At 42.7% G+C, this 25855-nt stretch overlaps 1 protein-coding gene across 1 annotated transcript in view; it reads right to left on the reverse strand.

The window, feature by feature from the left end:
* The window catches only part of CDH13 (cadherin 13), a 665580-nt gene extending 640643 nt beyond the window's left edge, over positions 1-24937 (reverse strand). The window contains exon 1 of the mRNA XM_083626042.1: positions 24707-24937. Within this exon, the coding sequence (XP_083482168.1) occupies positions 24707-24808 (102 nt within the window). The 5' untranslated portion in view covers positions 24809-24937. The remainder of the gene's footprint in view (positions 1-24706) is intronic.
* Between the last annotated feature and the right edge of the window lie 918 nt (positions 24938-25855).

Here is a 25855-nt window from a genome sequence, read left to right on the forward strand (position 1 = left end):
GCGTAAACTGAGGCTGGCCTAGCACTCCTCCTTGTTTTTTTCAGATTTCCTACTCCTTTTTTATATGCTGCTTCTTTAATGCTAAGACCTTGCTATGGACATTGTCAGGAGGGCAGGAGTTTTCTCTTGTGGCAAACTGGCAACTGCCACTTATTTTTCACCTACCTCATAGCAATCGTCGCAACTTTGTGAGGTTAGGCATAGGTAAGCCTTAGTCTTAGCTGGAGTGTTAGTTTGCAAGCCCCCTCCACAGAGGCTGGCCCCTCTCACTGTCCTTGGAGCTTGCATACCGGTAACCTCCTCTGGCTGACTTCCCAGACAGACCAGGGAGATATAGATAGGCGGCATTTTCCCAAGCGTGGGTAAATGCACACCCCCTCCTCCTGCTTCTTCCCTAGCAGGGAAAAGGAGACAGACAGAAACGTCTCTTTTACATTCTTTTATTTCTGTCTACAGCACTAGAGAAAAACATGACCGTTCAGTCCAATTCTTCTAGCAAGTCTGACAAACTTCCTGTACAAACACAAACGGAAGGTTTCAAATTACACTCCTCACAGAGCCTTTTCCAGCCTGTGAACTTCCGGGAAAATTCCTTCCCACAGATAGCCGCATCATATAATGTCAACAATCTGGGTGTCGGCAGCTGCGATGCTTTCATATACTGACATGGAGGGGAGGTTTTAGCCTCTGCCTGCCCCTCTTGGTTAAGGGTACAGTGGTACCTTGGGTTAAGAACTTAATTTGTTCTGGAGATCCGTTTTTAACCTGAAACTGTTCTTAACCTGAGGTACCACTTTAGCTAATGGGGCCTCCTGCTGCCGCCACGCTGCAATTTTTGTTCTGATTAAGTCACTTTGGAATGGCCAAAATTCACCCAATATCATTATCACTGGGACTAAAATGGCAGTATTTTCAATTCTTTTTGAGAGATAATGGACAAATGCATGGTGTGGAAAATATGATTACAGAAGTGGATATATATTTTTGCAGTGACATAGTATTCTGTGCATTTGTTTCTGCTATATATATATTTGCTAAACTTCTAAATAACTTGCAAAACATTTGGAGTGTTCTTGTTTATTAAAATGGGAGGAAAAGGATATTATCTTCAGCTGCAATCCCATATGCTTTTTTTTCTTGGGAATAAATCCCATTGGAAATAAAAACCCCACAGCGGGTTTTCTTTCTAAGTAAAGGGGAGCAAGAATAGGCTGCAAGTTGTACATTCACAGGGAGCATCGCTTAGTCCTTCAGGAGAAGGTTCTCCTTGTCAGAAGAGGTGCCAGGAGAAACAAATTGCTTGTGGAACCAGGAACACATTTGCAAAACCTGATGAAGGCAAAGATGCTGCAGTTTTAGATTGCAAAGCAGAAGAGTGCTAAGAGACTCTTGAAATAGGAACCGCCAGCATGAGGAAATTGGGTGTGGGGCAGTGTGCCATAGAGAAATGCAGGAATAAAACAAACAACACACACACACAAAACACTGTGGAGATATAATTCTAACAGGCAGCAAGCAAATTAGGTGCATGAATATTCATGAGTTCCAAATCAGCAACACTTAAAATTAATACAAAATAGGCCCCACAAATGAGGATTTCATGAGAAACACATGACTAAATCAGGAGTTGCCAAAGGTAGAATAAGTTCTTGCCAGACATGACTATTTCCATGCATGCCTGCCTCCCCTCCCAGTCTGAGCATGCTCACAACAGCCCTGAAAGGTAAATGAGAAACTAGGACTAAAAGAGTTAAGGCCTTGCAAAATCCAAGGCTACCCAACTCATAACACCAGACCTAAAGGATGTTTATTGGCTCCCAGTACGTTTCTGAGCAGAATTCAGAGTGTTGATGTTGACCTTTAAAGTCCTAAATGGGCTTGGTCCTGTCTTCACCCACATTGTTCAGCCCGGACACTGAGGTCCAGCTCCGAGGACCTTATTTTGAAGTTCAAAATAATGTTGTGGAGTGCAGATTCATTGAGCCTCCTTGCTGTCAAGCAGCTCTTGGTGAATGAAAGCAAGATTAGCTATGATAAACCTGGAAGTAATCAATAAGCCAGGGACAGAGAACCTCTGACCCTTCTGAGGTTGATGGGCTGAATTTCCCATTGCCATGGTCAGGGAAGATGGGAGTTGTAGGCCAATGACATCTGGAGGGAAACAGCCCATCCCTGTAATAAGCAAAGCACTTATACTCTGCTCTTCCCCTGGAATCGGGCATTTGCAGACCTGCTTCCCCTATTTTATCTAAATTATTATTATTATTATTATTATTATTATTATTATTATTATTATTATTATTTTACATTTGGCTGATTGCTTCTCCCAACCCAATTCATTTCATCATAAAACTCATTCCTAATGGTAGATTATTTACATTCTCTAGGAAGTCAGAAGCTGCTTTTAGTGAGAATGGCCATTGCTTAGCGGTAGAACATGTGTCACGTACAGAAGGTCCAAGGGTCAAGGACTGGAAGGGGGGAACTCTGGAGAGCCACCGCAAGTCAGCATAGATCAACCTTCCCCAATGTGTTGCTGGACTCACATCCCCTTCAAGCATGGCCAATGGTCAGAGAGTTGTAGACCATCAGCACCTAGCAGACACCAGCTTGGAGAAGGCTGTTGTAGACAGTACTGACCAAGCTGGACCAGTGGTCTGTTTTGGTATTAAAGCAACTTCTGCGCTCTCTCCTCACAGTAGAGGAACAATAGCTGTTTAGTAAAGAATATGAAAAGTTAGAATATGAATAGCTAGAACACTGTGAGAAGCCAAGAACAGTCTGTACCACTAAATGTTTTAGATGTAGGATAGCATGGTGTAGTCAGGAGCAGTCTAGGCTTTGTTGGGATTGAGGATTTACTTGTACTCCTGGCACTGGGATAGCTCTGTAGGGACAATCCTGTCTGGTGCTCTCTCTGACTCCCAGAAGTCTTTGTCCTTCTGAGAGATAGTTTTACAGAACCTAAGCCTGCCTTCTGGTTGGTTTATGGGTTACACATGAGGTTCACCGTGTGGGTGAAGATAAAGTTTATCACAGCATGTCAAGAGGAAAAAAAGACAATTCTCTCAAACAAATGTGCTAATTCCCTAGTTAGTGTCGCTCCGTAGGTGTATGCTAGTATATCATATTTCTATCTTCTGTTTGTAGAGCACACATATGCCAACAGATTTTGGTAGAGAGACAAACACAAGCTTAGACAAATCCTGCTTTAATTGGCGATGCTTGAGGTGACAGTCTTTTTTCCCTTTTTCATTCACAGCTAGTCACCAACATGACAGTGTTTGAAGCGCTCTGCAAAGTGACACAGTTTCCATCTTCCTGTGTCCCTTAGATCACTCCCTAATCCTGTTGACCATTGCTATTACAAAAAAAAAGAAGAAAAAGACAAGAGGTTTTGCTTAATTGTCAGTCACGTTTAAATGTCATCTGTTCAGTTTCTGGGGCGCATTCTCTAGCAATGGACTCAGCAATCTAGTGAGCACATGCCAAACAGATGGTGTGGAGTCAGTCCTGTTGAAAATAGTGGAGACAGCCTCTTTGCATAGTTCTTTTGAACAAAAAAGATTTTTTTCCCTCAATGAAGCAAACACCAGATGCAATTTGTTTGCAAGGGAATTTAGCTCATATTAGTGATAAAAGGCAGACACTAGTCATGAAGAGCAAAGCTTGCAGCTGAAATAAAAAAGGCACTCTCTACAAATTGTCCATCAATTGCAACCCAATCTGGAGAATTAAGTCCTCTTCCTCAAATGAAAGGGACTCTCATGAACTAGTTTGTGATTGTCTGCTGAAACAGGTTTTCTCTCAACACATCCAAGTACTGTCATATCTATACTGGAGTGGGGAACCTCGGGCCCAGAGGGGCTGAATGTGGTACTCCAAAACCCTCTCTCCAACACTCAGGAATCTATCCAAGTCACACCCTTCACTGACCCTGACCTACACCTCTGAGTGCTTTTCCTTGCTTGTAATGTTTCCTTGATAATGCCTTTTCCCTTTCTGGATGGGGGATGCAGAAGGAGTGCAGGTGTGTTTCCGTCTGAACTTTGTATGGTTGAAATGTAGCCTACAAAGGTAAAAGACACAGCCATTACTCTACCCAATGTTTTCTCTGCCCCCCCACCCACCTACCACTGGAATGTGGCACTACCCCTGGTTTCCCCACCCCTGGGTGATATGATTGCATCATCTCATTTATTAAATCATAACTTACTGTTATATGTGAATCTTGCCCACAAACCACCATCCAAAGCCATGGTTTATTAACTTTGGGTGATTGTTTTTTTAAGCAAACTATGGCTTGTTATGTATCAATCTAGCACACTTCCTAAACCATGGTTTGTTTGACCACACCAATTCAGATGCTAGCCATATTACAAAGGGATGAGGCAAGAACAGATGGAAAAACAAACTTTAGAGAAACAAGCCATGGGTTGTTTTATTGTCTGTGAGACAACTCGTGATTAATTCATGGCATTATGTGTGAACCAGGCCATTGACACCATTACCCTCTACCTCTGATGAAATGACTTTTTCAAGTTTTTGAAGACCATGTTTACTAGGTTTAATAATGGGGACATAACAAGGATAGTGGTGCATTTATGACAACTCCTTTAAGATGCTTAACAATAATGCCTCTGGATAATCTTGCTTCCAGCCTAATGCACGTATTTCTTTTCTTGGAGTTTGCCATTACACCATTGAACCACCCAAGGGAAGAATCAGAATCTCCATCCTTAAATGCCACAAAATGTGCATTAATGCACAATTGCTCAATGAAAGAAAGAAGATAGAGAGGTAAACAGTCTCCTTCCTCTAACTTCTGTAATTTTGTGATTAGCATGTAAGGTCAGCTACACCAAACAGATGGCAATTATTTACACTACATTTTACGGATTCAGTGACATTCCCAGCTACGAGTAAAGGGCCTTTTTGAGTTATGTCATGCCATTTCAAATGTGTAGGTTGTGACTGTTTTCAGATGCACAACTCTGAAAGAAACCAGCCTCAAAGGGTAAAAGCAAGCTTCTTGTAACTTGGGGATGTGAAAACATTGCCTGCCTGCCACCCTGCCCCAGATTATGTTGGAATTCAACTCCCATAATTCCAGGCTATTGGCAGTGCTTGCTGAGGTTTATGGGAACTGGAGTCCAACCATATTTGGAGGGCCACAGCTTCCCCATCTCTGCTTTAGCAGGCTGCAGATCAGTGTAGCAGAAACCAAAATCCTCACTGTGGAGCTTCAGCGTTTTGATTCTCTTTTTCTATCCAACTACTACAGACTTATGAGATTTATCATGTTTATTTAAAAATAGCAAACATTTTCAATTATTTCTACATTCTTTGGAGAGCATGATTTACCTAGCACAATAAAAAAATTGCATTCTTCTTCAGTACAGCTGCAAAATGTCAACTTGTAAATGATGTCTCCCTCAGTGGTACATCAGAACACTCCCATTTGTATATATTTTTTTCATTTTCATTTTCATTTTTGTTTAATTCTCGGACGATTTGACTTTTCTACTATGCATGAATGGCTAAATTCATTTCACTTGTTGAGAGAGAGAAATTTTAATAATTAGAATTTAAAATAGGTTGGCTTTTCTCTCAGTGACCACATCCATTTCCTTTTTCTTTTGCAATTTGTTTCAGACATTCTGTTTTAAGATCACTTTTCCCTCCCAACAATTTATATCAGTCTGATTGTGTTTTACATAAATGCAAACAGCTGGAAACAGCACTATACATTTATTTGCATAGCGTTTATCACAAACACTAAGTTTCACACACACTTAAATGGATGGCTACGGATTACCTTAGGGTTCAGAAGATGTGGCGCTGTATCCAATGTTCTCTATCCTGGGAATCATAAGCAGGGAGAGTGCTTTTGCACTCAGGCTCTGCTTGCAGACTTCCCATAGAAATCTGACTGGCCTTTGTGAGAGCAGGATGCTAGACCAAATGAGTCACTGATCTGATCCAGCAGGGCTCTTCTATTAACCACAGCCACTAATGTAGCAGAGAATTAAGAAGTGCAGGGTCCTTTCAAGATACGCACAACCATTCCCCTCACAACAACACCCCTCATAGCCACACCCCCTTCTAAGATTCTACAAACTTCTAAGATGATGAAATAATATTAATTATAATTATACAGTAATGTATTGAAACAATCAATGCGGAGCGCCATATGTTGCCTTTCAGCTAGATCTACTCCACTATTTTCTGTGGATGTACATGAGCAAATGATTTGGAGTGCTCCAGTATCTTCTTTCTGAATGACTTAAGTTGTGTTTTCCTTGAAGTTCCATTGTATGTAACAGAACTTGCACACCATTCTCTTGAAACAGAAGTGCCTTGCGTTTTCCGCATTCCTAAATGCTAGCTTTGAAGCATACAGAACAACTCCTCAATGTTCTTTCAATACCTTCTCCAGCGTGACCCTAGGAGACAATCCTCAGTGCCTGACTCACCTCCTTTCACTCTGATTATTTCCAATCAGCACAAAGGGTGAAAAGACCAAAAAGCTCCCTGTTCATACTGACTGGGTGAGTGTTGCACAAATAGTAATAGGTCTTCAATCCCCTATGACCCGGGACCACTACACTTCTGACCACAGCCTGTTCTTTATATTATTTAGGGGAAAGGGATATCCATAAAATGTGTGTGCGCAGATATAGAAAGATAGCTAGATCAATGTGCAGTGTATAGTTGAGTACTGTTTCTTCCTACAAGAGACAGCCATCATGCATAAATCACTAGGAAACAGAAAGCATATGCCCAGCCTTATGGTAGCACCCTCTGCATCAGAATGAATACATTAACTCTTTTAGTAAATGACGGCTGGCATAGATAGGAATGTTTAAGTTTTACATCGTGTCTTGCCTCTTCAAAAGAGCTTGATAAACATTAGCCAATCAATAATTTTGTTAATAAATGATATATATTAAAGTAGTGAAGAGAACATTGGCACCACCGGGTAGGATGTTTTCATCTGCCTTCTCAAACTAAGCAGCTTGATAGCTTCCAGTGTTGGTGGAAACCATGTAATTATGTGAAGAGTTCAAACTCCCCTATAATATTATATTTCATTTCTCTCAATCGCAAATGGTAATAAATGCTAACGTTGAAAAATGAAGAACTTCTGTTGAATTGTGAACGGAGACTTCTCTCCTGAGCACATACTAGGTGGGGATGGATATAGCCTCCAAGAGGAATTCAGTAGTTCAGCTGGAATTATTTTAAGGCACCTTGGCGCTTCCTTCTCTTAGGATGTTTTGGACAGTAACACCAATTGGCTACAATCAGGAGGGCCAATGGTCAGGGATGATTTCATTTCATAATTTTATGGTAGTCTAGCATCCTATTCTCACTGAGGCCAACCAGATGCTTGCAGGAAGTCCTCAAGCTTGACATAAGTGCAGCATCTCTCTGTCCATCCGACAGTGCCTCTGACTGTGGAGGAAGCGCATAGCCATCATGACTAGTAGCCACTGATACAGCCTTAACTTACATGAATTTCCCCATGAATTTTAAGGCCCTCCAAGTTAGTAACCATCACTGCCTCCTGTGGGAGTGAGCTCCATAGTTTAACTATGTGCTGTCTCTTTCTTCTGTCTCTTCTGAGTCATCCAATTTTCAACTTATTTGGGTGCCTATGAGTTCCAGTGTTCTGAGAGAGAGAGAAAACTTTTCTCTATTCCCTTGGCAGCGATCAGCATCAAAGTTGTGTTCTTTAAGGGAGGCTTTAAGAAATACCATATTTTTCCGTGTATAACACGCCCCCATGTATAATACGACTCCTATTTTGGGGGACCCCACATTAAGGAAATGGGGGGAGATTGCCCAGAGTTGTTGAACTTTGGGGGGCGGGTTGCCAACAATCACTCACCCACCTGACTGCTGCTGCCAATCACACACTTTGCCAAAGCCACCAATCGTCTGCACGCTCGTCACCAGCAGCCAACAATCACCCGCCCAATTGCCACAGCAGCAGCCAATCATCAGCAGACCTTGCCGCAGCTACCAATCACCCGCCCAATCGCCGCTGGCAATCTCCTGCTCATAGCTGCCACCAATCTCCTATCCTCCCTCAGCACTATCCATGTATAAGACGACCCACAATTCTAAACATTTTTTTATAAGGAAAAAAAATCGTCTTATACACAGAAAAACATGGAACACCCCCCCCCTTCCTGGAAGGTCTTTATTGTCCCAAAAATCTAAATGGCTGAGCATTCCACATAACTCTAATTAATATGCACATTAGGGAAGGGGAAATGACAGGCCCTTGTGGCTGCGTTTCCAAAGAAACAACAAGGGTCGTTTCAGCGGGCCAATCATATTCTGCTTAAGCTCCCTTTGTTAATTGTTGGTTACTGCGAGTGGAGTGATAAAAGCATCTTTAATAAGCAGTGCCCTTTCGTCTTGGACTAATTAAGGACAAAACTCATAGAACAGGCAAATGGTTACATTAGCACATCTTTTTTAATAAATAAATAAATAAATATGGATGATTTTTCAAAAAATACATTTCTAGGAAGTCCACTTCTGTTTTCGCCTACCAAAGTACACATTGTTGCTGTCCCCTATGATTATGATCAGGGAGTGAACATTCCACTGATTAGAGCTGGCCTAATGCGATTACCTGCCAAATTATTGACAAAAGGAAACAGCACATTGACAAAGCCTTGATTTACAATTCCAGAAGTGGCTGCCAGCGTCACTTCCAATCCTTGTAAAGTTGTTACCTGAGTACCTAGCATCTGCTAACATCAGTCCATTTCAATGCAACCTATATTATTATTATTATTATTATTATTATTATTATTATTATTATTATTATACCTTTCACTATCTACAACAATTTAGAATTTAGAATTGAAAACAATTAAAGTGGAAGACAGGAGCAGGGTGGGCCCTGAAAACACACTTCCCAGCAGCCAAGGGTTAGGGTAAAGAGGTTCATCCAGGAAGCCTGCAGCATGCAGATTTCCAGAGAGATTATTTGTAGAATGAAAGAAAGGACATGTACAAAAATGCCCGTATACTTTGAAAGTTAGGTGAACACAAACATCCTCAGAGGACTTACAGGAAAGCTCAACAGAGGGTGTCATGGGGCTTTCAAGTGTGAGCACCCAGGAGACCTGGCTTTTGCAGACCACCAGAGATTTGTAGAATAAATGAAAGGGCACTCACACAAATCCTCAGACACTTTGAAAGTAAGGTGAGCACAAGCACGCACACACACACACACACACACACACACACACACAGACAGCTCCACCCATGAGAATTCCACCAACATTTTCTCTCTCTCTTGATAATTTCCCCATGCAACTTCCTTTTTCATTACTTGACAAAGCTCCAATGAAAAATGTAGAAAATTTCAGTATAATGCTAGAATGCTTTGCTCCATATCAAAGCCTTCCACAACATTAAAAACAGAAAGGAAAATACATCACCATTTGGCTCTTATCAATTGGGTTTTCCTACAAAGAGGAAAATATTTCTAGCATCACTAAATTACAATAGAAGTTTGTTAGAAGTTTAGGTGTTGCTTAAGCCCTGACATAAAAAGATGGGAACCTGCATGGATGATTCATAGTTGTTTTGGGGTGGACAGGCCATTTTAATGTTCTTTCCTTGGCAATCAGTCTACTTTGATGCTTAGGGAAAAAATAATAGTTTTCATTTCTGTTTAAAAATAGCATGTTCTTGGTCTAAGACAAGATGGTAAGCATGTAAAAACGATTTCGTATTTAAGGATCATTTTAAACGTATGGAAATCATGCCTGCAGGCTATTTAAAGACTGGGGTAAAAAAGAAAGGAAAGCTACTTGGTGCTGATAATGAAAAATGATATGCTTCACTCTGCTTTAGAAACTTAACAACTCCTCAAAGGACTTTATTCAATGGATAAGTGCCCATTTCTGATTCTGACTGGAAAAATAGCACTGCAGGGTCTCGGAAAGGGGGGGAATACATGAGGAGGTTCCATTTTTAAATTGCTGGCTAAACCCCTGGATTCTAGTGACACGCTGGCCAAGCCCCAGGCTTCAGCTTCACTATCTGGGGGGGGGGGGGGAGAATCTAATCCCTGCTGGTGGAAGGACCGTAGCTCAGCGGCAGAGCATCCACATTGCTTGCAGAAGCTCCCAGGTTTAATTTGCAGCATCTCTAGGTAGGATTGGGGATGGAGGGAAAAAACCTCTTTCCTGAAACCCTGAATAGCCACAGGCAGTCAGGGTAGACAACACTGAACTGGATGGACCAATGGTCAAGTCTGATATATAGGTGCCTCCCTATGTTCCTAAGAAATCGTCCTTTGAGGCTGTGGCTCAGTGGTAGAGTATCAGCACCGCATGCAGATGTTCCCAGGTTTGATTCCTGGCACCTCCAGGTAGGGCAGGTAATTTTCCCTATCTGAAACCCTGAAGAGCAGCTGCTGTTGACAATGATGAGCCCGATGGAACAGTGGTCTGCCTTGGTATATAATAGTTTCCTATGTGCGTATTTCAAGCTTTTCTTCAGAGCCATAAGGACTATAAACTTACTTTACGTTTAGGTGTACTCAATGGTAGAGCATGCATTGTGCATGCAAGAGGACTTGGGTTCAATCCTCAACATCTCTAGGTAGGGTTAGGAATCTCCCCTTCCTGAAAACTGGGAGATCCATTCCTAATCAGTGCTGACAACACTGAGCTAGATGGAGTCTAACTTGGTATGAGGCAGTTTCCTATTTCCAGTAGTGGGGCTTAAAGGAGTGGAGCAATCACAGATACGTCTGCAAACCCATCACTCACACCAGCCAGAGCAGAAGGGGAATGCCAGATCCCATTCCCCTCCATAAGCTACAATCAGGGCTTTTTTCCAGGGGGTACTCAAGGGTATACAGTACCGGCACCTCTTTTTGTTGTTGTTAAAAAGTGTGGCACTTACTGTAGCAACTTCATGGTGAGAACCGGCACCTCTTTTTCTAGAAAAAAAGGCACTTGCTACAATCAATCCCTCTTAATGGTGAACTCTGAGAATTATAGCTCTGTGAAGGGGAATAGGGGTTTACTAACAACTCTCAGCTCCCTAAATAAACTAAAGCCCTCAGAATCCTTTGATGGAAGCCATGATTGTTAAAAGTTCTTTCATTCCACTTTAAATGCATGGTGTGAATGTGACTACCTCTCACAATGCATGGGACCATTATTAACTCAACTGTTGATTGTTTTGAACAGCGATTCCATTTTTTGCTGGTCTCCTCAAAAAAACACTAAGTTACGATGACAAGGAGACTGATTCATGACATGCCAACAAAGCTCACACACAAATAGTTCTCTCCTACTTGACAGATTAACAAACCTTAGGTTATAAACAAGCTGGCCTGGTGCCTTTTCCATCTCGCTAATAGTAATACCTCTCAGGAGCATCGTTAACAATTATAACAATGTGGGTTTGGAGACGAGATCAGGTCAACACTAATGAAAATGAACGCAACCCTTTCTGACTGTGGTGTGGCGAGAGCTAATTAATCCTATTCTTAGAACCCTGCATTAGGGAGAACAATGAGGTGCATTATAGCGGAAAGATCCCTCAAACAGCCAAGGGGATTTATCATCGCAGGCAGCCCACCTGGCAAAACCTGACTCATCCATCAACGTCCATGTATTTTTTTCCAGATTTATCTGTCTAAACATATGCTCCCCTCTCTACTTACTGTCATGTAAATAAGGGTCAGTTGGGTTACCACTGTGGTTGCATCATAGCTTGGCTATGGACCAGTGGGTAGCCAAAGCAAATCACTTAATCTTGGAACACCATTTTATTTTCCATGATATTGAGAATGGACACCATTTTCTAGGGATGGGGTTGAAGAAGAACATATCAAATCTGAAACTCATGAATCCCTTTAGAACTTTATTAGCTTCTTTTCAATCTTCTCAGACTGAGCCCCAGACCGGAAGAGGAACCTCCAATTATTTAACAGCTTTATTAGTAGTTTTAGTTTTTAAAAAATAAAATCTCCCCCCACAAAAAGGGACTGAATCTCTCCACCTGCATATCACAAATTTTGGACCCCAAATGCATCCACCCTATTTCTTCTTTCACCCACCTGTTTCCCTCTAGGATTTAATCAGAGTTAAATATATTCCCAGGGACACCCTCCTTAAGAAGGGCCACACCCAGTCTCTTTCAAGGTGATGGGCATATCTTCCTCCCACAGTGAGGCACCGCACACTCCCTGGACCAACTCAGTCAATCCCCTTCTACTAGATTTTATCACCCATGTTGGGCAGGGATCAAGAGGGCACATAGTTGGCCTCACCACGAAAAGTGTCCTATTCACATCCTTGGGCTGTAACAACTCAAACTGATCCCACAAGGTGTAATTCACAGATGCTCCAGGGACCTCCAGTTGTGATCCAATTGTGGCATTGAGTTCATCACAAAATCGGGTGACATCAGGACCAAGCCTGGCAGGGGCTGAACTCTTGTGCCATCCCTCATAGCCAAAATAATGTGCATCTCATTATTTTTTAATCCTTCCTTTTATACTGGGACCTCCTCTGTTCTTCTATGGATTTGCTATCTCTATATTTCTTAAGCTTAATTATCTAATTTTTAATTTTTAGTTCCTGATGGCACCTGAGAGCATCTTCAATATACCCCAAGGATTTTATTACTGTTTTAATGTGCATTTTTATTTCTTTGCAGCTATTGCTTTTTAAAAAGATTGTTTTATGCTATCACTGGATTTATTATAATTCTGCTTTTCAGGTTGCTAACCACTTCTGGAGGTTCTTTATCAGTAGAGTGTGGTAAAAGAAAAGAAAAAGTGAATCTCTACCCTTTTGCAATAAAATAAAATATTTTTTTACTGATATAGGGGATCTAATAACTTTTTCTATTTCCCTACACTACATTTTCATCACATATAGAAAACATTTGCTCTAAAAGACACAAAAAAACCTATGCTTGTCCACAAAGGGAGCCACTGAATTAGACACAAAGGGACACATCGATCCAACTAAGTTCTGCTCAAAGTTGACCTATTGACATTAATAACATTGCATTAACCATGTCCATTAGATTCCATGGGTCTCCTCTGAGTAGAATGACATTGGATACAAACCAAAAATTGATTTCTGTGCAGCTTGTTCCAGGACTTGCCAACTTTACCTACTGTATGGAGAGTACCTTCAAGAAGCACAGATTCCCAGCAAGAATTCCAATATTGCAGAATTCTTGCCCCTACCCAGTAGAGGATTGACAAGAGTATTATGTGCAAGCAGCGATGTAGGTATCCCCGCATCGCCTCCCCATGAAATTCCACTAGCCTTATTGAAACCCTATTTGTTCTGCTTAGATTCTTTGGACGTTACTCCCCAGCATAGTTCCTCCCAGTTTTGCTGTGGGAGAAAATTGGTGGCAACTCTAGAATCTGCTTTCTGAAAATGCTGGTGAAAGCTGGTCCTTAAAGTATATTGAACAAGTTCTCTAACTCATTAAGTTGGGTAAGAATCAAATGCAGATCCCACTTACATTATGATATCCTTATGCAGCCTTTTAGTGGCAGGTGAGACAGGGGTTCCCTTTGTAGTTTTCCTTTCTGTCTTTTCCTGAATATAACACACTGGCTTTTCATGTAAATATGTATTTATTTATATTTTATGACACCTATCTCAAACCACTTCTCCAAGGAACTTAAGGAGGTATACACCCACATTAATCTCTGCAACAACCCTGTGAGATAGGCTAACCTAAGAGACATGCCCAAGGTCACCCAGTAAGCTTCATGGGCAAGTGGGGATTTGAACTCTAGTCTCCTAGATCCTAGTCCAGCACTCTAACCACCACATGCTACTTATTCCTTGCACTTCCTTCTTCCCCAAACACTTGGCATTTCAAAAGGATTGCATAAATATTCCTGCATTAGTTCTCATTAGCATAGCACTGAGATGCATCAGAGCTCTTATACAGACATTATTGTGATGAAGAAGTAAAAGCCGTGGGGCTAGATATATAGTGAGTAATTATAAATGGGGGGCCCCTCAAAAATTCAGGCCCCCACTTAAAAAAAATAAAAATCCAGGGCTCATTTTGAGACAAGCTAAACCCAATGACTGGGCCGATATTGGAAATGACTGACAATGACCTCCTCCTGCCACCTTCCTGCCCACTTCACAAACAAAACGTTTACAAGTGCAACTGGTGGAAATGTATTGGGAACAGCAAAGGAGGGAGGAAAATAAAAGGAACATCGGGGGCGGGGGAGTCAGCTTTTATATTTGTATTAAGTTGGTCATCATTTGTTAAAAACTGTGGAAAATCAATAAAAAAAATAACTGGGGATGATTGGGGAAATGATCAGAAATGCCACTTCCTGCTAGAGATGTTTCAGAAAGGGTAATTTCCCATGATCTACCGGAAGTGACATGCCAAAATGTGCTCAGAGGCGCCATTTTTACCACAGCTGCTGTGATGGAGGGCAGAACAATCCAAGCTATTGAGATGACCCCTGATCCCCTTCTTGTTTCTCAGCCTGCAGCATGTGTGACATTGAGTGACTTCGCATATCTGTAATTACTTGGTTTTCAATTACTGAGTTTTGCAGGCATTCATTTTGAATATTCACACACACAAAACTCCCTCTAATGTGTTTCTGAATATTCAAAGGGAATGCTTGCAAAAATCCAATAGCCTTTGAGCTGAACAAGCGGGTGACTCTGCATCCCTAACTGGGACCCTTGAAAAGTGGCAAAATAATCATCTATAAACCTTTTGAAACTCCTACTTGAACTGGGAGAGGGGAAGGGGAGTTGAGCGTTAATTCATAAGGGCAGTTTAAAAGACATCACATCAATTTATCTTTGTCAGGAGTTCAAGCTGACAAAAAAAGTTACCTTAAAATAATTTACACTATCCATCATAAAAAGGCTCATCAAAAAGGAAGATACAGATTTAGCACTGAACCATAAACTCCCAAGGACTTTTGGACAATGAAGAATGAGCAGCCAAACTGCTATTTGGAGGGCTATGTCCTCGTGAGACTTTAAAGCTTGGGGGGTCCTCTTCAGCCTGAAGGCCACATGCAGATGTCAGTGGTGGGTGGGGCCACTGGCAAAAGTGGGCAGAGAAATAGATGTGACTCTTACATTCATCCAGCAGGCTAAATCTACAGCTTCCTTTGTCCAATAGGCTACATTGTCCAGTAGGCTACACCTACAGCCACCTTACTCCAGTAGGCTAGATTTACAGTGATCTTTGTCCAGTGGCCCATCTAGTCCAGCATCCTGTTCTCGTAGTGGCCAACCAATGCCCCCAATGGGAAGCTTGCAAGCAGGAGATGCTTGGAACAACAAGTGTTGCTGCACTCAACTGGTATGCTGAGGCATGCTGCCTCTGACAGTTAGTGACCAACCAGCTTGGGAAAGCCCACAACCAGGACATGAGGGTGATACCAAGCTAGGGGTCGTGTCTAATTCATGCTAGGGGTCTTCTCTAATTCACAGATTTCAGATTATAAAATATTGAAGCAGTAAACCTTTTGACCCTCTCCAACTCAGGCCATGTTCTCGCCCCTCAATGCAGGGTGGGGCAAGTCCACCCATGAGAGAAACCAAATGAGTAAGCTATCATCTGTCCCTTCCCTCCTCCATTGCTAGCGTTTCTGGTCTAACATGTTGAATTGAATTAACAACAGGATTTTGAATGCTGCTTCAGCTGCCAGGGTGCTGACCGTGAGAGAGTCCAATATTTCACTCCAAATCCCAGTTGATGGATGGTTTGTTCCTCATCTTTTCTTTTTTTTTAAAAAAAAGAAAGATCTTTTATAGCATCTGTTCAACACATCTACAAAACCTTTTCACTTTTCAATCCTGGAGGGTTAATCCATCCTGCTGCTTGCTGAATGCAAAAATAATAAAATAAAAATAGGGAGAAGAGGAGGAAGGGAAACGACATATCATCTGAAGCTGGGCAGCTTCACAGGCTGACATGGACTTCAGAGTTTCTTTAATGAGAACGAGGAGATGACACGACCAATATATTAATGACACAATAAGTTACTCACTAGCTTGCCTGACTCGCAAACCGGTCTCTTGAGATCCAAGCCGAGAAGCATTCCCTTTGAAGAGGTAAGGCCAAGTTAACGCACTGGTGTGGCGATGAATATTTCATAGCTCATAAGAGTTACCTCCCTTTCTCTCCCTGCAGATATGAACTGACATAGTAAGCAAGAGGCAAAGCACAGAGAGAATCTGAAGGTTTCTTGCACTCGTGTGTATTTCATTTCTTCCTTTAAAAAGAAATCAAGAAGTTAATTGATCTCAGTCTGTAATAAGTAACAGAGCAATGCATGGAGAATTTAAGAGAAAGAGATGTAAATGTATCACAAAATTGAAGGATTTTTTTGAAGCTCCTAAGGCACTATAGATTCAAAGCAGTATCATGTCCTTTCAAACTGTCATAGCTTCCCCAAAGCATCCTGGGATCTGTAGTCTGCTAAAGGTGCTGAGAGTTGTTAGAAGACCCCTGTTGATGGTTAAACTGCTCTGGGAAGTGTAGCTCTGTGAGGTCCATCTAGCTCAGTATTGTCCTCACTTACTGGCAGCGCTGCTCTGGGATTTCAGGCCAGGGTCTCTCCCAGACATACCTAGAGATGCCAGAGATTTAACCTTAGGCCTTCTGTATGCCAGGCAGATGGTCATAGCTGTCAAGCGTCCCTTATTTGGTGGGACAGTCCCTTATCCCAGCGCTGTGTCCCGCTGCTGTCCCTTATTGATGATGTCCCTTAAATTTCCCGGGTTTCAAAGGAAGCAGCTCCTCTCCCTCCCTGCCGGCCAGGGAGGAGAGAGGCTCCAACTGTGTTGCTTGGCTGCGTTGCTCACCCAATAAGAAGTCTAAGAACGACTGGGGGGTGGAGCTTGCATGCCTTGTGCTGATCAAATTGGCTGTGTTGCCTGGGGACTCGCCTTTGCTCAGCGCTTCCCAGCGGAGAGGTGACGGTGGTTTTCCTTGAGGCTTCAGGCTTCGTTTGACTGCTGGCTAGGCTTTCTGGCCTTTGGCTCAGAGGGGCTCAGAAGTTGAACATACCTGTGCCTGGAAAATCCCTTATTTTGGCTGCTGATCCCTTATTTTTGCGGCTGCTGGTCCCTTATTTTCAAATCTGTAAGTTGACAGCTATGCAGATGGTCTACTGCTGAGCTATGGCCCTGGGTTAAAAAGCCAGTGTGGCATAGTTGTTACTGTGTCAGACTAGGACCTGGGAGACCAGGGTTCAAATCCCCACTTGGCCATGAAGCTCACTGTGTGACCCTGGACCAGTCACTGCCTCTCAGCCTAACTTTACCTCACAGAGTGATGATAAGATGGGGATGAGATGTGTGTATACCACCTTGAGTTCTTTGGAGAAAAATGGAAATGAATGAATGAATGAAATGTACTTAAATTTTGCTGGAAGAAAAGCAAAGCCTGCTTCTTCATGAAAATTCTCCTGGGGCAGCCCCATTGAAGTGAACAGAAGATACACAGAAGACATTCATGTTGACTTGCACTCAAGGAAAACTCAACCTGAGATTTGCAACTGAATCTTTTTGGGGGGCAGACCTTGCAGCTCATGTGAGGAAGGCATGCTTCATTTGCCATTAATTTTCTCCCCATATCAAGAGAACAATCGGAGAATGTTCCTCATTTCTCCTACCATCCTCAACTCTGCTTTTGTCACACTCTGTAAAAATAAGTTAACCAGAAATATTATTTTTGTCTAAGCCTAAATTTCAAAGCATCTCTTGTCATCTGGCAGGCAGCTTCACACATTGTCTCTTTGGAGACATCTGTGCAGCAGAACACCATGGAGCAACTAAATCCAGAAGCTGGCCTGGGGATGGGTGGAAGAGGCCTTTTGTTTGTGCCATCAGGGAAAGCTTCCTAACAGAGAGAAAATTATTAGATGCTGGAATTGCCTCCTGGGTACAGGGGAAATTGTCCTCACTGGCAAGGGGAGAGAAAACATACAGTAGAAAATGTTTTTTAAAAATGAAAATAAGGTAAATGGATACTGAAAATTCAGAAAACAGTATATAGGGTATAAATGACTACCTGTTGTCTGCAAACCTTGCTGTCCAATGACCTTCCTTCTGTGATGTCACAGAATGTTCACAATTAGCATAAGACCAGAGAAGTTTAGCTACTCAGTATTAACCATAGTCATAACTGTTGTGAAGACGGAAGAGATTTGGATGGGCTGGGAAGACAGCTGCACCCAAAGCAGATCTCTCTCTCTCTCTCTTTAATAATTTTGATTTTATTATACATTACAAATGTTTTATTTATTTGTCCCCTCCTCCTTTATTGATTTTACGTAAGGCACCTTGTGTACTGTTTCTAAAAGGGCCTGATATAAATCTGCCAAATAACAACAATTAATAAATAGTCAATGAAGCCTAAGGGCATAAAATATGCGGCCTGTTGGTGAAAAGGCTTTTTAGGACATGTCTTTCCAAGGGAAGGAAACTCCAGGGAAGAAGAGGCACACCATCACTGATTGGCTGGGAAGCGTGTCCCATGAAAGTTCTTTCTTGTCTGCTTTCAATACCGTAATCACAAGCAGCAAAGAGTTCCAACTTCCTGCTGAATGCTTCTTTGTTTGGCCTTAGAAGTATAACCTTCAACAAAATGGAGTCTTCCTCTTCAGGGTTCCAACCAGCCGGCCCTGTCTCATTCTGTGATGCTCCAATCCATCCTCCTGCTCCAGTTTTACATTTCATTTCTCTTACTTATTCCATGGCTACTGGGTATGCTCAGTCCTCACTGAGTTGATTTTGGGGTTCCTTCTTTATTTAAAGATTTTCCTTTCTTCTGCAAACCTTGCCAGCTTATGCATGGATGGCACCAGGCCCTTGGAGAGCTTGTCTGAGGCCTAGGATAAGTGTTTTATTAGATTAAAGTTATAAACACAAACAAAAAAAGCAGTGTGTCCTGGGTGGGGCCCTCCAACCAGCTTAGCCTCTGAGGTTCAGGGCAAGCGTACCAACCTGCTCTCCCCATATCCTGCATGGACTTGGATGACACCATTCTGGCTGCACAAGGATCCACCAGTTTGGCTACATAAAGGATCCACCCTCAGAGAAGTCAACACTTATAAACTGGTGTCAAGAAGTCTAGTCTCAGGGTTTTGGTGTCTGGATCCAACACCTCAAGGTGCAGAGAATCTGCTGAGCAATCCTGTTCCTCCTCTAAGGAGACCTCAGGCTCCAGGTGCGGGCAGGGCTGAATACTGACATGCAGTGGGCAGACTGAATTTCCAAGGAATCCCACAACTGCCCTCCCCAGCTGATTAGGAACATGGGAAGCATCCCTGGTTTCCAGTTTCAATGGAACAGACTCCCACACGAGGTGGTGGATTCTCCTTCCTTGGGAGTTTTTTAAGTAAGTATTTCAAAAAGTGAAAAAAGCACTGCAGACATGGGTTGCCATACGTCCAGATTTTCCAGGACATTTTGCCGATTTCTGCCTCGAAACTGCTTCCGACTGTGGTATTCTGGATATGTCCTGGAAATTCCAGATGTATGGCAACCCTATTTTAAGCAGAGGTTGGATGGTCATCTGTCATGGATGCTTAAGTTGAGATTCTTGCATTGCAGGAACTTGGACTAGATGACCCTTAGTGTCACTTCCAACTCTACACTTATACAATTCTTTGATTCTATGCTGTGTCAGACCCTTTGGTCTATCTAGTTCGGTGCTATCTACACAGACTGGTAGCAACGCCCCAGGGTTCCAAGCAGGGGACAATTCTACCTGGCAAATCTAAAGATTGGATCTTAAGACAGGGATGGGGAAGCTTTTTCAGCTTGTGAAACCCATTTCATCATTGGGAAACTTCCAGGGGCCACATGCCAGTAGATGAAGCATTCCAGCTATGGAAAAGATGTTTCTAAGCACACAGACTCACACATATTTATCCAGGCAAGAATCACAGTTCACAAGATAGACAAAATAGTATTTTTAGAGGGGCTTGGAGTAGGGCTGGTGATGAACACAGTGTGAGTTGGGGAGCATACTGAGGGCCAGGCAGAGAGGTCTAAAGAGCTACATTCTGGCCCCAGCATTGGGGTCCCCCACCATTATCTATACTGGCTGGCCCCAGTTTTTCAAGTTCCAGACAAGATGTTTCTCAGCTATATCTGGAGATTCAGGGAACTGCATCTGGGACCATCTGTATGCAAGACATATACTTCACCATTAAGCTACACCTCTTCTCCACTCCACCCCCCCTGGCCCCACCAAGACAGCCCAGTATTTTCAAGTCCAAAGTTGGCAACCCACATTGTGATGGATGCGCCTACACTGACACTGCAGAACGATGGAGGCAATGACCTAATTTGCTTGTGCATGTTCCAGCTGATTGTGCACGCCAATCACACTGTCTCATCACCCATTATTCATCTAGGTATTCATTTGCGTACATTACAGCCTGACCTGCATCCAAGTAGCCATAATGATGTGTACAGTTTATGTGCATATTTCTGCATAAGCAGGTGTGTGTTGTGGGGTGGGTGCGGGAAAGAGAAAACATCCTAGATAGCAATTTGGTTTGGATGAAGCTTTTGTACTTCTCTTTGTTTCATTCCCCTCCCCCCGCCCCACGGCACTTTAAAGTTCCTTTTTGATTGACAGTTATTCAAGGGCTGCTTCCCAGGGCTATGCTTGCATTTTTGAACGCTAAAAGAAAAAAAAAATTACAAAGTCTACGGTATCTTGCAAGACCCCGTGTTGTCTGTCACATTTGCTTTCATTTTATTCAATCATGCACCTGTCACTTTTGCTGAAACATGACTCCCATTCTTTATGCACTGTTTTTCCACTTCTTAAGCACCTCCATCATCTCTTGAAAATTAGCCTTCCTTAAAACACAAGCTGCTCCCCCCCCCCCACTCTCTAAACCAGCCTTTATACACACACCAGCAATCAACAGCAGGAGCAAATTTTGCCACTGCTGCAACCAATTGTGTTTGGAAAGTATCAAAGCGAACCATCACACAAATTGCAGGTGGGGATGAAGTCAAAGGGAGCTCTTTAAGTGCTCCTGAGTGCCAAAGATCAGGTGCTCTCTTTGCACCAAGAGAAGTGGGTGTTAAGAAATCAATTCTAGTATTGGGACTGTCGACTGATTGCAGGATGAAAACTCTGGTTAAAGGCCATTCAAACTCCATCCTTGAAATTTAACTTCTGCTGCTTTCTAATGGAAATGGGATACTGATAGAGAGCTGGAGCAAATCTTTGGCCTTGGCCAGAGGAAAGGGGGCTGTGCATGTGGTCCTTTTCTTCTACTGCTTCTGCTTCTTCCCTAACCATAGAATTTCTTTCCTCTTGGCCTGCCTCACACATTCCCTGCCTCCATTGTCTTGCTTAGAGTAGGCCCTAACTCAGGGGTGAGGAACCTCAGTGCCTTGAGAACCTCCCTAGGCTACAACCTGTCCTCAGGCCACAGTCCCTTTCTCAGGCCATAGTCTTCATAAGCATGCCCTCCTTGAGTCATTTTGCCTGGCTGGAATTTTCCCTTGAACTGGGATCATGCCGCTTACTTCCTCAGACGGCAAGATGTGTGTGCATGTGCAGATATGTGGAAGCCTCGGACTTTTGAGTGGCTCCCAGGAATGAGCCACCCGGCTGCTCTGCCTCCATGGTGGAGCCTGACCTTCACTCCACAACAAGCCTCCCACATTCTCCCATACCAGTCATGGCCCCTATTCCTGCATCTGTGGATGAGGGTGTTCCATCCACCCAAACCAGATGCAACTGAGTCATGCCTAGGGGGTGTGCTTTCACTTCTCCAGAGAGCCAGTGTGGTGTAGTGGTTAAGAGCGGTGGACTCGTAATCTGGTGAACCGGGTTCGCGCCTCTGCTCCTCCACATGCAGCTGCTGGGTGACCTCGGGCTAGTCACACTTCTTTGAAGTCTCTCAGCCTCACTCACCTCACAGAGTGTTTGTTGTGGGGGAGGAAGGGAAAGGAGATTGTTAGCCGCTTTGAGACTCCTTAGGATAGTGATAAAGTGGGATATCAAATCCAAACTCTTTTTCTTCTTCTTCTTCCAGCATTGCCTCGCCAATGTTAAAAGAGGACACCGATTTGCATAAAATTTGCATGTGCTAATGAGTATGCAGTAAATGCACATTTGGAAAAGATTACAGTCTAAATAAAAATGCAATGCATCTCATCCAATAACGAAGAAAGCTGTGACCTAGCCCTGTGTGTTCCTGCTGAGTCTGCCACTATGGGGATAGGAGCCCCTCCCCCAGCTCCTCAGCTGTTTATGCATTGTGTGAAGAAAGGAACCACAGATTAGCCACAACATAAATACATTGGTCTCATTAGGGTTGAGTTTGTTCAATTGCATTAAATACATAGCCCTGTTTCTGAACAATCTAAAAGAATTGTGCTTCTCCATTTCCTCAGCCCTCATTGGCCCTTAGTAAACAACTCAGAAGAACCTCAGGCCTGGGGTTAAAATGCCTCTCCCACCCTGCCCAAAATTCTCAGTCTGGCCCTCAACATCTTCATTATTTACTTATTAAATTTATATTCTACTCCCCCGCCGCCGCCGCCTCAGGAGCTCAGGGTGGCAACACAGTATTGAAACAATGCAGTAAAAAAATAAAATAACTTATCTAAATGATCTAAAAAGTAGTTGGGGTAGTGCAAGTGCCATTGTCTAGCTGGAACACATTCTCTGAGAGAGCCTCTTCCCTTCCTTGGTGAAGAATAGAGAAGGATGTGTGAATGTGGGCAGAAACTAGCCTACTGTAGAAAGGTAAAAATTGCTGCCATTGCCCTGCTCACTTTTGCCTCTTGCCTGGCCAACTGCTGGCATGTGGCCTCTGGAAATTTACCCAGAAAAGAATGTGGCTCCCAGGCCCTTAACTGCAACGCTGCTTACTTATTTTTATTTTATTTTATATTAATATTCATAAAGACCCATGAAGTTATTTGGGCGCCTGCAGCACACACATACAAATTCCAAAAGTGCCTCTACCCCTCCCTATTAAAATGCAATAACATTACACAACCAACTACTGCCTTGATCTTTCATGACACCCCAAATAAACAGAAAATGCACACAGATTTTCATGCAGGTTATAGAAACTGGCATTGAAATGGGGAGAACTGGAGACTGGAAAAGGGACAAACTGGGAGAGAGTTGACAGTTTTGTCTGACCCTAGCAGAATATCTGTGAGGGGGATACCAACCCCCAACCATCTCCACTATCCCTACGGCCCTGAGACACTGAGAATATGAAAGAAACCCTAAAAGACCTTCCATATTCCTCATTATGAATGGTAGGTGAAGTTTAAGAGGACCACGTATTTGCACTAATCAAGCCTCTTACACAGGGGCACGGAAAATAATCATTTGCTACCAAACTATCCTGAAATTTTATATCTGCATATATCTCAAGAGGTTCAAACTATGTACTTAGTAGTTTGAGCTCAACCATAATTATATCCTTATTATCTTCATAAGATTTACTTATCCCATTATCAACTCCCTCCTCCATTGGAGGTCAGCCGTGTATCCTTTTTATTGCCCATTTAATCCTTCTACCCACCAACTCCTTTCTGATTGATTCACTTATCATGCTTCTTAGCAGACGAACGCTTTTAACATTTAAAAATAACCACGTCCCTTGTCTCTTTATTCTGTCCAAAGCAACGTCGCCCCTCCTTTCTGGAGTTCAAGTTCTTTACTCACTGAGTTGGCAAAATAAAAATGGGTCAGCATTCTTTTTAAGTTTATTTGTTATCCACGCATTGGTAACTCCCCCAGTTAGTGTGATGGCAGTGTGGTGCAGTGGTTATAGTGTCAGACATAGACCTTAGGAGACCAGGGTTCAAATCTCCACTCAGCTACAAAGCTCACTGGGTGACCTTGGACCAGTCACTGCCTCTCAGCCTAACCAACATCACAGGGTTGTTGTGCGTATTAAATGGGGGTGGGGGAACCATGTCTCCACCTTAAGGTCCTTGGAGAGATAAGGTGGGATATAAATGCAACAAATAAATAAATTGTTGCAATGCCTTCTATATGGGATACCCTTTAGGTTGGGCGTGAGGTGGCAGATGGAGCAGAATGCACTGGCTAGGATGCTTATAGAGACAAAGTACCACCAGCACATGACACATTACTTTGTGGGACTTGCTCTGGCTGAAATTTTGCTGCCAAGTAAGTTCAAGGTTGTGGTACTAACATATACAGGTAAACTCCATACATCTCAGATCCAGGTTATTTGAGGTCCTGCCTTATCCCTTATACCCAGTAGATTGTTGCAGTCTGTGGAGGATTTACTCCTGCAAACCCCATAGATCTCAGCAGTGCTTTTCTTTTCTAGAAAAATAGGTACTGGTACTCACCATGAAGTTGTTACAGTAAGTGACGCACCTTTTAACAGCAACAACAACAACAAAAAAGAGGGGCAGGTACTGCATACCCTTAAGTACCCCCTGAAAAACAGCACTGGATCTCAGAAGCCTGCTCCACGGTTACTTAGAGCAGGACAATATGGGAATTGCTGACTCCTTGCATCCCTATGGACAGCACAATCTTATGCATGTCCACTCAGAAGGAAGCACAGTTGAATTAAATAGAGCTTACTCCAAGGTTATATGATTGCAGCCTGCATAAGGTGAGGAGTGAATATTTTACTCACATTGTTTCCAGAAGTTACAGCAAACAAGTCTCCATCCACTGGCAGTAAAATAAAGATTAAGAGGTTCCAGATGGCTTTAAACAGACAATTACTTGGTTTCATTGCAAAGGGATCATGCAATCTTTGGATTAGCAAAGATGCAGGTTGTATAATCTCACTTTTGGAGAGATCTGGTTCTTTTCCACAATTTGCTGAGTTGAGAGCCAAATCGCATGGCTCCTTTTCTGCTTGTTCCAGGAAGCAGGAAGAGAGAAAAAGACTGAAAAGGGTGGGAGCAGAGGTTGCCTAGAGAACCTGCAAAGCCACACCCACTCTGGTAACTTGAGCTCAAGGCTCAGGTTAACCCTTTCATGCACACAAATGTTAGTTTTGGACTTGTTGATAGATCAACATTCAGTAAGGATTCTGTTATATCACTCAATGCACCACTATAGTTCATGAGAAGTTCTAGGAACCAAACTCAACTCAAAACTGATGATAGGGAAAGTACTCCTTACTCAGTGCCTTTTAAAAGATGGAGAGGGGATTGTGCTGCACCTACTGTGCAGAAGAAGTGAAGGGTAGAAATGTCTGAACATGCACAAAAACATGAAAGCATAATCTGTCCATTTTCCTTATACACAGAGGTAGTTTGTAGTAAAGTGATTCATTATGCCTTGCTTTTAATTATTATTATTATTAATCTTCACACCGATGGCAAGTGAGAACAGTCTCAGCCTAATAAATAGTGAGAGACTATGCCAACAGCTGTTATTATCCAGCATGGGATCTCAGGGGCATTCCTATAAAATCTATTTCCTCTTAAATAGATTTGCTTGGCATCTGTTACTGACGGTGACACCCCACTTAAGACATCTGTCCCCAATATTTGGCTTGAGCAAGTGCCTAATAAAAGACCAAAGCAAACTGTGGCATGCAATCAACTCTAGCAAATGGTGGTAACTATGGAAAATGATTAACACACAACTGTAACAATTGATGGAGTAATTGCATCCCAGCTATGGGAGCAATTTTTAATAAGGGGTTACACTGGATGAAAATTATACTGATAGTGTCAGAAGCCACACCTTACCTAATGACCACTGCTGGCTATTTTATTTTTTCAATAAGGATACATAACCAGACGTTATCTTATTGTGTTGATTGATG

The sequence above is a fragment of the Podarcis filfolensis genome (genome assembly GCF_964270895.1).
Source record: "Podarcis filfolensis genome assembly, chromosome: 8".
NCBI classification, from domain to species: domain Eukaryota; kingdom Metazoa; phylum Chordata; class Lepidosauria; order Squamata; family Lacertidae; genus Podarcis; species Podarcis filfolensis.